At 46.2% G+C, this 13893-nt stretch overlaps 1 protein-coding gene across 3 annotated transcripts in view; it reads left to right on the forward strand.

Moving 5' to 3' along the window:
* The window catches only part of LOC144763981 (uridine-cytidine kinase-like 1), a 197164-nt gene that overhangs the window by 142427 nt on the left and 40844 nt on the right, over positions 1 to 13893 (forward strand). For all 3 annotated transcript variants that reach the window (XM_078650093.1, XM_078650092.1, XM_078650091.1), the window contains 3 exons: positions 4608 to 4706; positions 5049 to 5142; positions 7664 to 7726. In XM_078650093.1, the coding sequence (XP_078506219.1) occupies positions 4608 to 4706; positions 5049 to 5142; positions 7664 to 7726 (256 nt within the window). The remainder of the gene's footprint in view (positions 1 to 4607; positions 4707 to 5048; positions 5143 to 7663; positions 7727 to 13893) is intronic.

Genomic DNA, 13893 nt, shown 5'->3' on the forward strand with positions numbered 1-13893 from the left:
ATCCAGGACGTACAAGGCATACACATAATAACTTAATGGTGGAGGGGTGTGGTGTAGAGCATTCAGGAGTTCCAAGGCTAAGACAGACGCTGCTTGTGCTTCACTCACAATTATTGTCAGATGTTCACTGCAAATATCCAGTTAAATGGTATACTTGCAACGTCTGGGTCTCTAAGTCTGATAACATTGATGTTATAAAAAGTAACATAAAGACAATATTAAGTCAACCAGAAACACTACCTTTGTCGTCAAGTCTGCCCATGACCCCTGGCAATCATACAGAAATAAGCAAAGCAGTAATAGCGAGTGTGGAGAACTAAAAAAAAAAAAAAAAATGATCAGCACAAAAGTATCCGAAAACGAGGTGTGTAGTGTCACACACTCCCTTTTTGTATTCCTTTTACACACGTGTGAGTTTGACCATGTCCTCTTTCAACACTCCACACGAGGTCTATGGAGCATAGGTCTGAGATACTTTTTTGTTGTGTAGGTTAGCTTCCAACAGATAATTCTCTGTCCTTGCATCCTCCTTAAGTGATTATTTTTATAGAACTAAATACAAAGCCACAATAGACCAGTATTTAGTAAGAAAGAAGTGAAAACAAAGGGATCACTTGGCAGAAAGCAAGCACACAAATCACTGTAGGAAACTGAGGACTAGCGCAGCAGGGATAGGAAGGCAGACATTTGGAACTAAGGAAGGAGAGAAAGGAATGTACAAACTGCAAAAAAAACTACAGAAGTTTAAGGAATCGGGAGGCACTTATTAGCACTATCAGAAGAATCCAGGAAAACACTGCAGCCCAGGCCTAGCGTTGGAAACTGGGACGCACTACAAAATAGGTTTAGGATACCAGAATCTCTGGAAACAGAGGATCACACTGTAACACTGCTACGATGTCAAAATCAAAAAGGACTAGCTATTTAGGGAAAGGTGGGGGAGACTCAATGAAGTACGCGTGTGTAAAAGGAATACAAAAAGGGAGTGTGTGACACTACACACCTCGTTTTCGGATACTTTTGTGCTGATCATTGGTTTGTTCATGAAGCCCTCACCCACCAACCTAGTTGGTGGCATGCTTCATCATCGGGCCCACCACAGTGACACCGAGTGTGTCCCGGGTGTGCTTCGACGCCAGATTACTGCGGAGCTGGTATGTTGCTGAGTGTGCAGTGTAATGGGTGAGAAGGTGAAGATTAAAAAGCTATACAGTGGGTCCCAGTACCCGAGGGTAAGTAAATACATTTTAATGACTGGGCCCCTGTTAGCTACTAAAAAGGCAGACGGACGTGGTGGAGTGCGGATTATGACCTCCAGCGTCCTGTTTGGTCCACACTCGGTGTCACTGTGGTGGGCCCGATGATGAAGCATGCCACCAACTAGGTTGGTGGGTGAGGGCTTCATGAACAAACCAATGGGTGTGCTGGCACGCGTACTTCATTGAGTCTCCCCCACCTTTCCCTAAATAGCTAGTCCTTTTTGATATTGACATATAATCCTGGGGATCCGGACTGGCTTACCTAGTCCTTACTCTCTCCTTTGATACGGCGACACTGCTACGATGACCAGTGAAGCACTTAAGAAAAGATGGGCTTTAAACCAGCTTACTAATAATTCCATGCATCAGGTGTGCACTTGTCAGCCCCTGTGGTGCGGATTCCTCCACCTACCCTTGCAAGAATGGATATGAAGCAGTGAGCAGGAAATTCTAGGCATTTTAGTCTTTGGCAGGAAAAGCAAAGCAGCTTTCACATAACCCAGCTTGATTCTGGAATGAAAAGGAAGTTGAGCATAATGCCCTATTGAGGTATCATCTATGCACAAAGTCAGAGCATTTAGTTGAACACTGGAAAGTGCACCAGGCATGCTCTCTAGCGGGGGCATGAGAGTGCATGGAGCAAATCGCGACTAGTCTTGCCTCTGTTCAGTAAAATGGTCTCCGCCGGAGCTCACACACCATAGTAAACTCTGTACAGCACTTGCTGTTCAAGATGTTCCTTCTGCAATGGAAATATTCTCTTTACAATGCTTCTTAGATGTGCACTGTCAAGATCAAGTACCTAAAATGTTCAAGGTTGGACATCAGGAGTTTAGTAAAGGTTTGCCAATCCATCTGCGTGTAAACCAACATTGATGTCTGAACATTTATACAGACATCAAGAACTCTACACTTTCTTCCATGGTTGTTGTTATAAGCTCCTTGGAAATTGGCATGGATACCTAATGAAGCAGGGTCGTTTTTCGGCTGGTACTTTAATTTCTCTCCAGCTGAGCTGGTGTACTACAGCTTCCTTTATCTAGAAGTTTGAGCTGTGGCTAGAATCCCACTGAAAATGGTTGATAGTTTTACAACATTCAAAATGGGTTCCTCGTAAGTCTTTCTTTCATAATATTTCCTTTTCCTGCTGTGATAGTATTTTTTTAGTTACGGCCATATTTGTCTCCTAGCCCTTTTACTGTCGTTTGCTCATGCATATCCACATGTGGTAAGTTGTTGTAACGAGTGCGCCGTGAATTCCTGCTACACCTCACTGAGGACTTAAATGAGACTAAAATAGTCTACGCTTGTTCTGTCTCTTGTAGAGTGGATGTGACCCAGCAGTTGGTGCCAGACCGATCCCTTTTTACACTGCATTGGTCTTATTTCCAAAACATTTAGCAATTTGTCTCCTATAATGGCACACTTGCACAAGCAGTGATGTAGCCACAGAAGCTAATATTTGTGTTCTCCTTTTCTCTGGGACCATTGTAGATGCTTGATGGGTTTACAGGAAGGTGAATCTTTGGTTACTATTGCTTTTCGTGTCTGTACCTCAGAAAGTATTAGCGCACTTTAAGTAGAACGCGTAAGTATATGCAACTGAAAAGAATAGTAATGAGCAAAGAAACAAGTTAATGGTAGCAAATTAAGAACAGATCTTAGCAAATATAAATACTAATTGGGCGCAGAGTACAGATTGAGTAAGGGGGCATTGATCCTGGCTAAAAACTCACCCACTCCACCTGTACATCATAAACTTCCTGAACATGAGAAGTGTGTGTTAAATTCAATTAACACAGACTAGCTAGTTCCTAGCGGAGTTCACATTGCCAGAGAAGGATGGTTTCTGTGCATGAAGTTTTGAAATGAGGAATCGTCAGCTTCCAAGTCTTCTAAGAGCCGCCATTCTGCCTGAGCTCGTGAGGTGCTTTGTTCAAAAAAGGTCTGTGTTGAGTGGAGAATCATGCTTGTCAGGCACCAGCTAAAATAGCATATTCATAGTAATTTCATTTTCGAGCCCGGAGGTGACACGAGGTTGGCTTGTAAAACAGTTTCCGTATGGATCTGGAAGGTATGGACTTGTTGAGTGGAGGAAGAAGTTAGCAGATTTAAAAACTTGGTTGATCAAGTGGGAGTGGAGTCTAAGTGAAATCCCAGTGATATTCCCAAGGGCAACCGTGATGGCAGAGTGTTCCATTGTCATAATATTCAGGAGAGAGGGCTCAAATTTGTTTAACTTTAGGATAAGATCAGGTGATCTTTTTTTGTATGAGGCACCAAGACATTCTCATAGATGCAGGTGTGTGATATACCTGATCAAGTTTGAGGGGCAAGGATGTTCCTGAGAGGTGACATTCTTACACACGCAGATCATCCACATGCTGATGAATGGAGACTCCAGTATTTTCTAAGCTTAGCAACTTCATGTACAAATTAAACGGAGATGGGCCTAGGATTGAATCGGAGGAGCATCACAGATAATAGCAGATTGTCTTAAAAAGAAGCGTTCCACCTTCAACAATAGATGACTAAAAGGAGGAGTACCAGCTCAGGACTTTGCCACAAAAGCCCATACATGTTTTCCAGGCTGAAGATTTGTGGCAAAAGCCACTGACCTATCAATGAGTGCGACAACTGGATTCTGTATCATCTAGTTAGTGGCAGGATTCCTCCTAAAGTGACTATTTCAAGTCTACATCTTAGACTGAAGCTGGATTGATAGTCTGAAAGCCACTGTTCCCTGGTAATGATCTTGTTGACTTGAGTTGCTCCACATTTCCTTGACTTTCATTAGCCAGGAGAGATGAGAGGACACTTGATAGTTGCAGAGTAGACCTGGGTCCAAGTTTTTTTTTTTTGGGTGGTGGAGATAACTTGGACAGGTTGGAAAGCATCTAAGAACATTCCTTGGGATAGAGATGCATTTAATAAGCACACCAAGAAATAAACAAAAAATTGGATTTTTATTTTATGACGTTGGCTGCAAAACGTGCCATGGTCTGTGGTACTGAGCCAAACGTTTTGCATGTAACTGAAATGTGCTAATTAAATCTGGACTTGATGAAGCATGCACATGACACGTTTTGTGTGATTTGCTTGACTGTACGTGTTTTCACGTAAGTGCTGTCTGTTTGGCAGTTTGTCTATTTCTGTTTGGTTCAGTAGATGCATAGTTTTGTAATGAACCATTTTGTTTCTGTTCCTGCGTGGTAAAGTGTTTGGCGTGAGGTTCGAATCATGTACACGATTTCTAAGTATTTGACTGCATGTTTTTGAGTGTTGTGTTCTTTCCTCATTGCTTGCTTGCATTTCCTGGTGATGCAAACACACTTTCTTTACTTTCAGAGCTGCTTTGGCATCTGCCCACCAGGGTCAACCTTTACCTAAGACACTGAGTGTTCTCGAAAGCACCCCTCAGGTCCGCGGCATGCATACAATTATCAGGTAAGGAAATTACAATTCCTCTCTTCCTGTTGCTCCCTAACACGGTGTTCACTTTTGCTTCTGCAAGGGAGGAGTGAATTATGCACTAGCATCCCCTTCCATTTTTTACATGTTTAGTATGTCTGTGTGTGTAAACCCTCAATTTCTCAACTATCTTCCATACTCCTCACTTCAACAAGGAAATACTTCTGATAGTAATGCAATATGCTGTGTTGGGGTTGTTCCTTTTGTTGATATTGTTAACCTTGCCCCTTCTGTCCAAGGCTTGTTTCCTGGTCTTTCTCATGACAAATCATTTAGTTGTGCACCTGTTTTCATTTCTTGTTTCTGTCTTGCTTTTAGGAATAGAGAGACAAATAGAGATGAGTTTATATTTTACTCCAAGCGATTAATGAGACTGCTGATTGAACATGCCCTCTCATTCCTTCCACTAAAGGTAAGTTTCAATCCCTTATTCATTCAGGGCTCTCTTGCTTCTCCGATTAAATTCAAAGTTTTTGTTACACAATATTCTCCATTTCCTCCCACCAAAGGGACTTTTTAGAGGCGCCTCGCCTTCATGACACTTTCCATACTAGGCCTCGCATACCTCCTATTAGAGAGACGGGCCTCAGGATCCCTTCTTTCATTCCACTCTGTGGGGAACCTCTGCTTTGTTACTGCTGCGCATAAGCTTCCCCTACATTAAACTCCTCTTTCCTTTCTGGCGCTCATTAATTCTTCTGTAATTATAGGGCACTTTTACTTCCTAGAAAACTTATTTTGAGTCTCTTTTTACAGCACTTCCTACAATGCTATCTTTTTCAGCATTAAGATTAAGAGCATTAGAAAATACACCCCCTTCTGTTCCCCATACAAGCAGCATCCTTCTATCTTTCTTCTCCAGTCAAGGTACCTCTTCCAGTAGTTTGAGCTTGAGTCATTTCTACATCCCACAATCCGTACAATGCTGTCTTACTAACATTCCAGCTAATGTTATTGAGTCCGAGGTGCCCCCCCCCTAATGTCCAGGAAGAGCCACATCTTTCCTTCGTATCCATTTGAAAGCCTCCGTTCATATGAGCCGTCTCTCCCTCATCTGAGCTGTCTCTCCCTCCTATGAGGTCTCTCCCTCCTGTTGAAATTGTGGAGAATGTATAGTTCACTCAGTACTCATTCAAGATATTTCTTCCTGCCTATTACTGGAAAGGGCCTTTTTGTTCAGTTCGCCTGTCCACTTTCTCTTGAAAAAGTTAGAGGACTGGTTCTATTCTATTAGCACTTGTATAGCGCATATCTACCCATAAACATCCCAGCAGTACTAGTTCAGAGGCAGCTCTACAGAGTATCAGAGGGGGCTGTTTTGGAATATTCGCGTTTTGAGTTACTTACTGAGTCATAGTTCATTTGTGGTCAATTTCAAGGAAGTGGGAAGGGTTTTCCAAAATGTAGCTATGTTGTAGCAAAAAGATACATCTCTCCATCGAGATCTTTTGATCCAATGGATGTTGGCCAGAAAGGCATTAGAGTAACATAAGGTATGTTCTGGAAGACCGGGGGAGATCAGCTGCCCTCTTTCCAAGAGGGCCCCGTGGGTGATGCAGAGATTTGAATTTAATCTGCTCCGCTACTGGAATCCAATTGAGGCTTTGACGGGCGGAGTGGTGTCTAGGGACATTATGCAGAATTGGGGCGGCTGAGTTCTGCCTCATCTGCAGTTTGTGTAATGTCTTTTTACGAGCACCCAGGTATAAAGAGTTTCTGTAGTCCAGACGAGCAAGTATAAGGGCCTGGACTACAGGTCTCTAGGAGAGAGGCAGAAGCAACTGAATAGTTTTTCTAAGCATCCCGAGAATGCCAAAATATTTGCAGCAAGCTTTAAGCCGTTAAGGGAGTCATCCAACCAAACACTCAGCCTCTTTATGGCAGTTTTTGCTGGGGGGCGGAGCGGAGGTCCGGTCAAGCTAGTATGGCCAGCCCAGATCCATTGAAGGATTGGGGGTTATTGCCAAGGATCAAGAGGTCGGTTTCATTACTATTTAATTCAAGCATGAGTTGTTCATCCAGGTAGCCACTTTCTCTAAGCAAGGGCCCATGGAAGCTGAAAGGGAGATGTGATTCTGGGTGAGAGAGAGGACCAATTGCGTATCGTCCGTGTACAAAACTATTGTTATCCCAAGTGAGTGGGGATATCCACTAATGGCCTCCTATATAAATGAAACGGTGTAGGGCTAAGTGAGGAGCCCTGTGGTACGCTACATTGAAGGGGGAGAGTATCTGCGGTGCAGCCACAGTCAAAGACCTAAAACAATCTATCCTCAATAAATAATTTGAGCCAGGCTAGAGCAGATCCGGTAATATGGAGAAAAGCGCTGGGCAGCATTGAATTGACTCTGTTGTATAACTGTTGAGTACGGAGTCTTGGCCAGCAACACTACCTCCCTGAGAAGCCTTTGAATTCTCGATCTCACGACAACAGAGTCAAGTGCACAAAGGGTATTCTTTGTGCCCCGGTTGTTTTGCCATAGTGTGTTAACGCCTTAGCTGCGGCCGTTATTTCGGCGCAGTGCTGGGCGTTACAAAGAGTGGGCGGGGTCGCGTCGGCCGTTGAACGTTCGCAGCACCAGCCAGGTAGTGCTCCGAACGTTCGGCGGCCGACAGCAGCAGCTATGAGGTTAAGTCCCCAGGGCTAAAAGGTTCCATCAACCTGTGTTCAGGCCGAGTAACCCCTGCTTGCCCCATGGCCCCTACTGGCTTCAGGCAGGGTGCAGCATTGAGGCACAAGATCTTTTGCAGCTTATGTACATTTGTGATCTGAGATACAATTTTGCAATGCTTCTTGAAACATCAGTCGGAATTTGTGATCAGCCACTTTGTGGGTTTGTGATGGAGACGTTGGTGTCTTTTCATTGCATATGTAGCATTTCTAACTGATCCAAGCAATCTGTTTATTCTGACACTGTTTTCTCCTTTTCCAGCAAGTTACAGTGGAGACACCACAAGGAACCATCTATCACGGCAAACGATTCTACCAGCAGCGGGTATGGTTTAATAATACTTTGGCCTTTTATCTACAGGCGTATCTAAGATGGGGCATGTTGTTACATTACAGATTAAAGCCTTCATAAATAGTCCTATTGAAATTCAGCCACTGCAAAAAAAAACCTTTTGTTTTTCTTTTGTTATATTTCTCAATCTGTTTCCTTTTTCACTTGTTGAATCTGCATATTCTAGAAGTTAATCTATAATGGTCTTTTTCCGTAAGCATGCTATATTAGTTGTATACATTGTGTTTGCCACAGTAAAAATGTAACTACCATTAATTCTTTGTAACTAACCGAACCAGGATCAGTGAACATGAAACAGTTCTTGTTGACACCTTTCTACTTGGAGCCGTTCTTCACTCATCTACTTGCTTATTATTTGACGTTCACCTGCTTTAATTGGAAAAAAAGGATTTTTATCAACAAAACATACTTCAAAAAGGCCATTTATATGATCATAAATAAATATTGTTTAGTCTAATCCCTGGTTCTTGTAGTTCCAACCTCTGGGTGCCCTTCCACTCAGTAGATGGTTCAGAAACTAACTCTTTACTGCATTTCTTACAAACTGCGGTTTGGAGTGCGGTCACTATGCAGACACATCCTATTTCACCACTTGGGTGTGCACCTTGGCCCTTTGTTTGTCAGTCGGTGAGAACTCACATGCTCTGTGTCTGTGTCCCTACTCTGCCTCATTTTCCCACTTTTTAAAGATAATATTCCTTTCTTTACCCAGTGCAGTCTGTGCCACAAAGCATCTCTCTCAGTACATAATGTGCCCTGCTTTGGGAACAGCCCTATTGTTCATGCGTTCTCTCTGGTTCCATCCAAGTTAGCTCTCTAAAGAATCATCCGTTGCTTGTACAGTGGTGAGGTGATCCACAGGAACAGGTATTTTGTTTATTGAAGAGTCAAGAAGTACATGGTAACCTCTTTCGGTATGACCCAGTCCTGAATGTCTAGAGAGAGGTTGTGCTATATATACCCAGGAGCTAAAGGACATTATGACGAGCCAGTCACCTGCCTCCACCAGACTCCTTTAGTACACTGGTTCCATTGCTTGTTCCACTGCCTGATAGGGACAGCTCTGATAGAAGTCTGATCATTTCGATCAAGGATTTGCAGATTCTTTGCAAATATTTCTCCTCCCTAATCTCAGGTTTGAATTTGTGCATGTTTGTAATGCAGGTTCTGGTGGAAATGCCTGTGGGTGCCATGATGTCCAATTAAAGGCATACATGGTATGTGTTTGTTGCGGATCAGAAGGAGGGACACTGAGGCGGGAGCGTGGTAAAGAGGGTTTTATTTTTATAAATGTATTTTTTCGTCTCTGTGTAAGTCTTTTTCTAGCCAAAGCCGCAGGATCCAAGGTGTCAGCTAGGGTGTTGGACCGTCCTGGACTCGCATGCCGGCGCTCGGGTTCTCTGGGGGCGCGGTCGTCCTCTCTCGCCGTGTTCCAGCGCCACATGCGGGGAGAAAAGGAGACTCAGTACGGTGTACAAATTCGAGTATTGTCAAAGAGGGAACCCGGGGAAGTAAGGACACCGGTGCTACTATATACACGTTGTGATAGGAAGGGATAGGGGTGGAACAGAGGGATAGCCAAGGAAGAAGGGGGGGATTTGTGCGCTGGAGAAAAGGTGCAAGGAACACAATGAGGAAAAGGGGGCTGTACAACTTTACACGGGGGCGTCCCGCCTCCCCAGCCACCCGGTCACGCACCTGGGAGAGCCACACTCCTCCGTGAGCGTGGCTGGGCGCAGAGCGGTAACGTTGGCCTCCTGGCTTGTTCCCTCGGTCCCCGCAGCTTCCGTGTTCTCGCTCTCCACTTTTCTCCTCGATGCTTCTCTCTCCGCTCTCCTCCTCGGTGTCGTAGCACACCCAACTTCCTTGTTCCGGGCCTCTTAGCGGGTTGATTGGAGGTACGTCATCCGGGGGCTGGACCGCTTCCTCCATTCTTACTGGCAGGTACAGCGATGACGCTGTAGGGGGGTGTGTCTCCGTCTTGACCCCGGCTCCGTAATAGATACACGCCTCTCCTTGCGTCTCGGCCTGTTGCCACCAGCTGGAAGAGCCTGTCTCCCACGGTTCCTGGGACGACGAAAGAGGTAGGGCATGAATCATGAGTCCACCAGTCTGGAATCGGGGTAGAGTTCGACACCGTCGCGGCCTCCCTGCTACACTCCTCCCCCCCTGGATTCTCCCGATCGGGGAGAGCGTGTGTCCGGGACAAGAAATCTGCATTACAATTGTCTCTGCCTTTTTTGTGCTGTATCGAAAAGGAAAAGGGCTGTAAGAAAAGGAACCACCTTAACACCCTTTGGTTTTGAGACTTCTGACGGTACATCCACTGTAGTGGAACATGGTCAGTGAAGAGAATGAACGGCTTTCCCTCTAGATAGTATTTCAGCTTCTCCACCGCCCACCTAATGGCCAGGCACTCCCTTTCTATCGTGGGATACTTTCGCTCACGATCATGTAGTTTTCTGCTGATATATAGAATGGGATGTTCCAACCCGTCGTTTCCTAATTGGGAAAGGACGGCTCCTATACCCCTATCAGAAGCATCAGTCGCTACCAGGAATGTCTTCCCGAAATCGGGGGCTATCAGTACGGGACTGGTGGTTATGGCTCTTTTTAATTCCTCAAAGGCGTGCTTCGCTTCATCCGAGGGATGCAGGAAGGTTTTGTTGTTTACCCCCTTCTGCAACATGTTGGTTAGTGGAGTGGCGGTCTCAGCAAAATTGGGGAGGAACCTACGGTAATAACCAATAAGACCTAAAAAGGCCCTAAGGTCCTTCTTGGAAGAGGGAAAGGGGGTGTTTCTGATTGCTTTGACCTTCTCTTCCTGAGGGGCTATGGCCCCTTCGCCTAACATGTACCCCAGGTATTTGACCTTGCCAAAGGCTGCTCTAGATTTCTTGGCGTTTATATGAAGCCCTGCTTTTCTTAAAGCGCCCATTATGGCTTGCAAGTGTGTCAGATGTTCTGCCCACGTTTTGCTGAAGATGACTATATCATCCAGGTACACCGAGCAGAACGCCCTATGAGGGAGAAGGACTTGGTGCATAAGACGCTGGAAGGTCGCAGCGGCCCCATGTAACCCAAAGGGTAACACATTAAACTCAAAAAGGCCCTCGTCGGTGGAAAACGCCGTTTTGTGTCGGTCTTCCTCCCTTAGGGGTACTTGCCAGTACCCCTTTGTGAGGTCCAACGTGGTTATATATTTGGCTTCCCCTATGCGCTCTATCAACTCGTCCACCCGTGGTATGGGGAAGGCATCAAACGTGGAAATGGAGTTGAGAGCTCGGATATCCATACAAAAACGGGTGGACCCGTCAGGTTTTGGGATCATTACTATGGGAGAGGACCAGCTACTCCGAGACGGTCTAATCACCCCAAGTTTTAACATCTCCTGGACTTCTTTTCTTACTGCTTCTCGTCTGGCCGCGGGGATTCGGTAAGGTTGTAATCTGACTGTTTTTCCTGGTTCGGTCTCTATTGTATGCTCGATTAGGGTAGTGCACCCCGGTTGATCCGAGAAGAGGTCGGAAAAGGGTCTCAGGGTAGACTCTAGTTCTTGCTTCTTGTTGGGACAAAGCTCTTCATTTATCGGTAGGGCCTGCAGGGTCGAGGCTTCGGTCAGGGTTGGAAGCCCGAACTGTGTGATCCTGGGTGGGGGCCCCAACCATTTTTTTAGTAAATTGATGTGGAAACACTGTTTCCTGGATGGGGATATTTGGAGTCGATAGGTAGTGTTTCCTATGACTTGTATGACCGGATAAGGGCCTTTCCACTCCCTCTGAAACTTATGGGCCGAGGTAGGTAGGAGAACAAGTGCCCAATCGCCTACAGTTAGGGACCTCCATCTTTTCCCTTTGTCGTAGGTTTTTTTCTGACGTTGTTTGCTATGCTCTAGGTTGGAATAGGCGAGGTCTCTGAGCTTCCCTATTTTGCTTCGCAACTGCTGAGTATATTCTAACAGGGACCTGGATTCCTCTTGCTCCTCTTTCTCCCAGGCATCTCGCGTTATTTCTAATAAGGAACGCGGTTGCCTGCCATAGAGGAGCTCAAAAGCCGAGTAGCCGGTAGAGCTTTGAACTTGGGCTCTCAAGACATATAAGGCTAAGGGGAGAAGTCGGTCCCAATCCTGACTCTCTAACGATAACATTTTCCGGAGGGTGGTCTTGAGAGAGCGATTATAACGCTCCACCAAGCCGTCCGTCTGGGGATGGTATGCAGACGTGCGTATCTGGTGGATGTTCAACATCTGAGTGACTTCTTTCATTAGTTTGGACACGAAGGGGGTCCCTTGGTCAGTTACGACCTCCTTGGGGAACCCGACTCGGGAAAAGAGTTCCAAGAATTTTTCAGCTATGTTTTTGGCTGTGGGAGCCCTGAGTGCAAAAGCCTCTGGGAACCTTGTGGCGTAGTCCACGAGTACCAGGGCATAGGTATTTCCTTTCGATGTACGGGGAAGGGGCCCAATTATGTCCATACCCACCCGCTGAAACGGCTTCCCAATGATGGGCATGGGTTGGAGAGGAACAGCTGGGGGTTTCTGCATGTTTCGTTTTTGACAGACCTCGCAGGTTCTACAATAAGCGGTGGCTTCTTGATAAACTCCCGGCCAGTAGAACCATTTGAGATGTTTTGCAAGGTTTTTTCGGCTCCTGTATGCCCTGCTGGTAAGTGGGAATGGGCATAATAAAGTATCTGCTCTCGGAAGTCTTTAGGTACTATCAGCTGTTTTGGCTCTCCCTCTTTTCCTACCCTATAGAGGAGGTCATTCATTATGATAAACTTAGGGAAGGGAACATCGGGGCTTCCCTGATTTACATGGGCCGATTGTCAAGCGTTAAAAAGAGTGGCATCATTGGCTTGGGCAAAACGGAGCTTCCTATCTAGAACCCAGGGCTCTGCTGCTATCAGAGTGGGGTAGGTCTTAGAGTTCCGTTCCCCTTGGGACTTGGCTTTCTCCAGAAAACATGCTTGGAAATCGGGATTATCCACCCCCAAGATCAAATCTTCGGGTAAGGCCTCAACAGCCCCCACTTGTACTTCACACGGTGGCTTTCCTTCAGGCTGTATGGTGACTCTGGCTATAGCATATGGCTTTACGTCTCCATGGACGCACCGGATAAAGACGCGCCCTCCCGGAATGAGTTGTTGGGTGGATATCAGTGATTTTTGAAGGACAGACTGGCGACAGCCTGAATCCAATAAGGCCCTAACCCACCGATGATTGACTAAAACTCTTACGTAGAACGAGGGGCCCATTTCTGCAGTGTACATGACAGCTTTCGGGGCGTAGCCCACTTCCATGGGTTCTTCTCCAGGTTTTTTTCTGGGGCACATCCTGGCAATATGGCCCCATTCCCCGCACTCGAAACATTGGGGACCCCGCGGTACAGGGTAGTCTATTTTAAAGGGTCGTGGTTTGAGCGGCTTGGTCAGGGGCCTTCCTTTTTTTTTCGGTTTTCGCTGCCGCTGTCTGGATCTTCGCCTTCTCAACTTCCCAGGGTCCCGCCTTGGGCTGTGCCCGCGAATAGGTGGAGGCCATTTCAATGGCTTGGGTAGGGGTTAGTCCGGCGTGTTGCCTAAGCCACCTTTGAGTCCCATAAGGCAGGGCCTCCATAAATTGTTCAAGGTAAATACATTCCATTATTTCTTCCTTGGTCTTCCCTTCCGGTTTAATCCATTTGTCGGCTGCATTCTTGAGCCGGAAATACAGGGTCTTTGGGTTCTCCCAGGCAGGCCCTTCTCTTTTCTGAAACGTACTCTATACGCTTCAGCATCCATTCCAAGGTGATCGAGTATTAGAGCCCTTATTTGTTGGTATGGAGTGGTGCCCATGTGGTTAGCGACCTGGTAGGCTGCCTGGGCCTCTCCGGTCAAGAGAGGAGCAAGGAAAAATGGCCACTTTCCTTCTGGCCAACCACAAGCCCGGGCAGCCCTCTCGAAGTTAGTTAAGAAGGCGTCCGGGTCTTCTCCCGGCGTATACTTCTGTAGAGACACTCCAGACGGATGTGGGACCGGCGCCCCTCTGTCTATAGGCGGCCCTGCTCCCGTCTCCTTCATCGCCTTTTGGAGTCCCTCCATTTGTGCTGTCATGGCGGCTTTGAACGCCTCCCTATCGGCCTGTGCTGACGTCATCTGGCGTT

This window comes from Lissotriton helveticus, chromosome 6 (assembly GCF_964261635.1).
Source record: "Lissotriton helveticus chromosome 6, aLisHel1.1, whole genome shotgun sequence".
NCBI classification, from domain to species: Eukaryota; Metazoa; Chordata; class Amphibia; order Caudata; family Salamandridae; genus Lissotriton; species Lissotriton helveticus.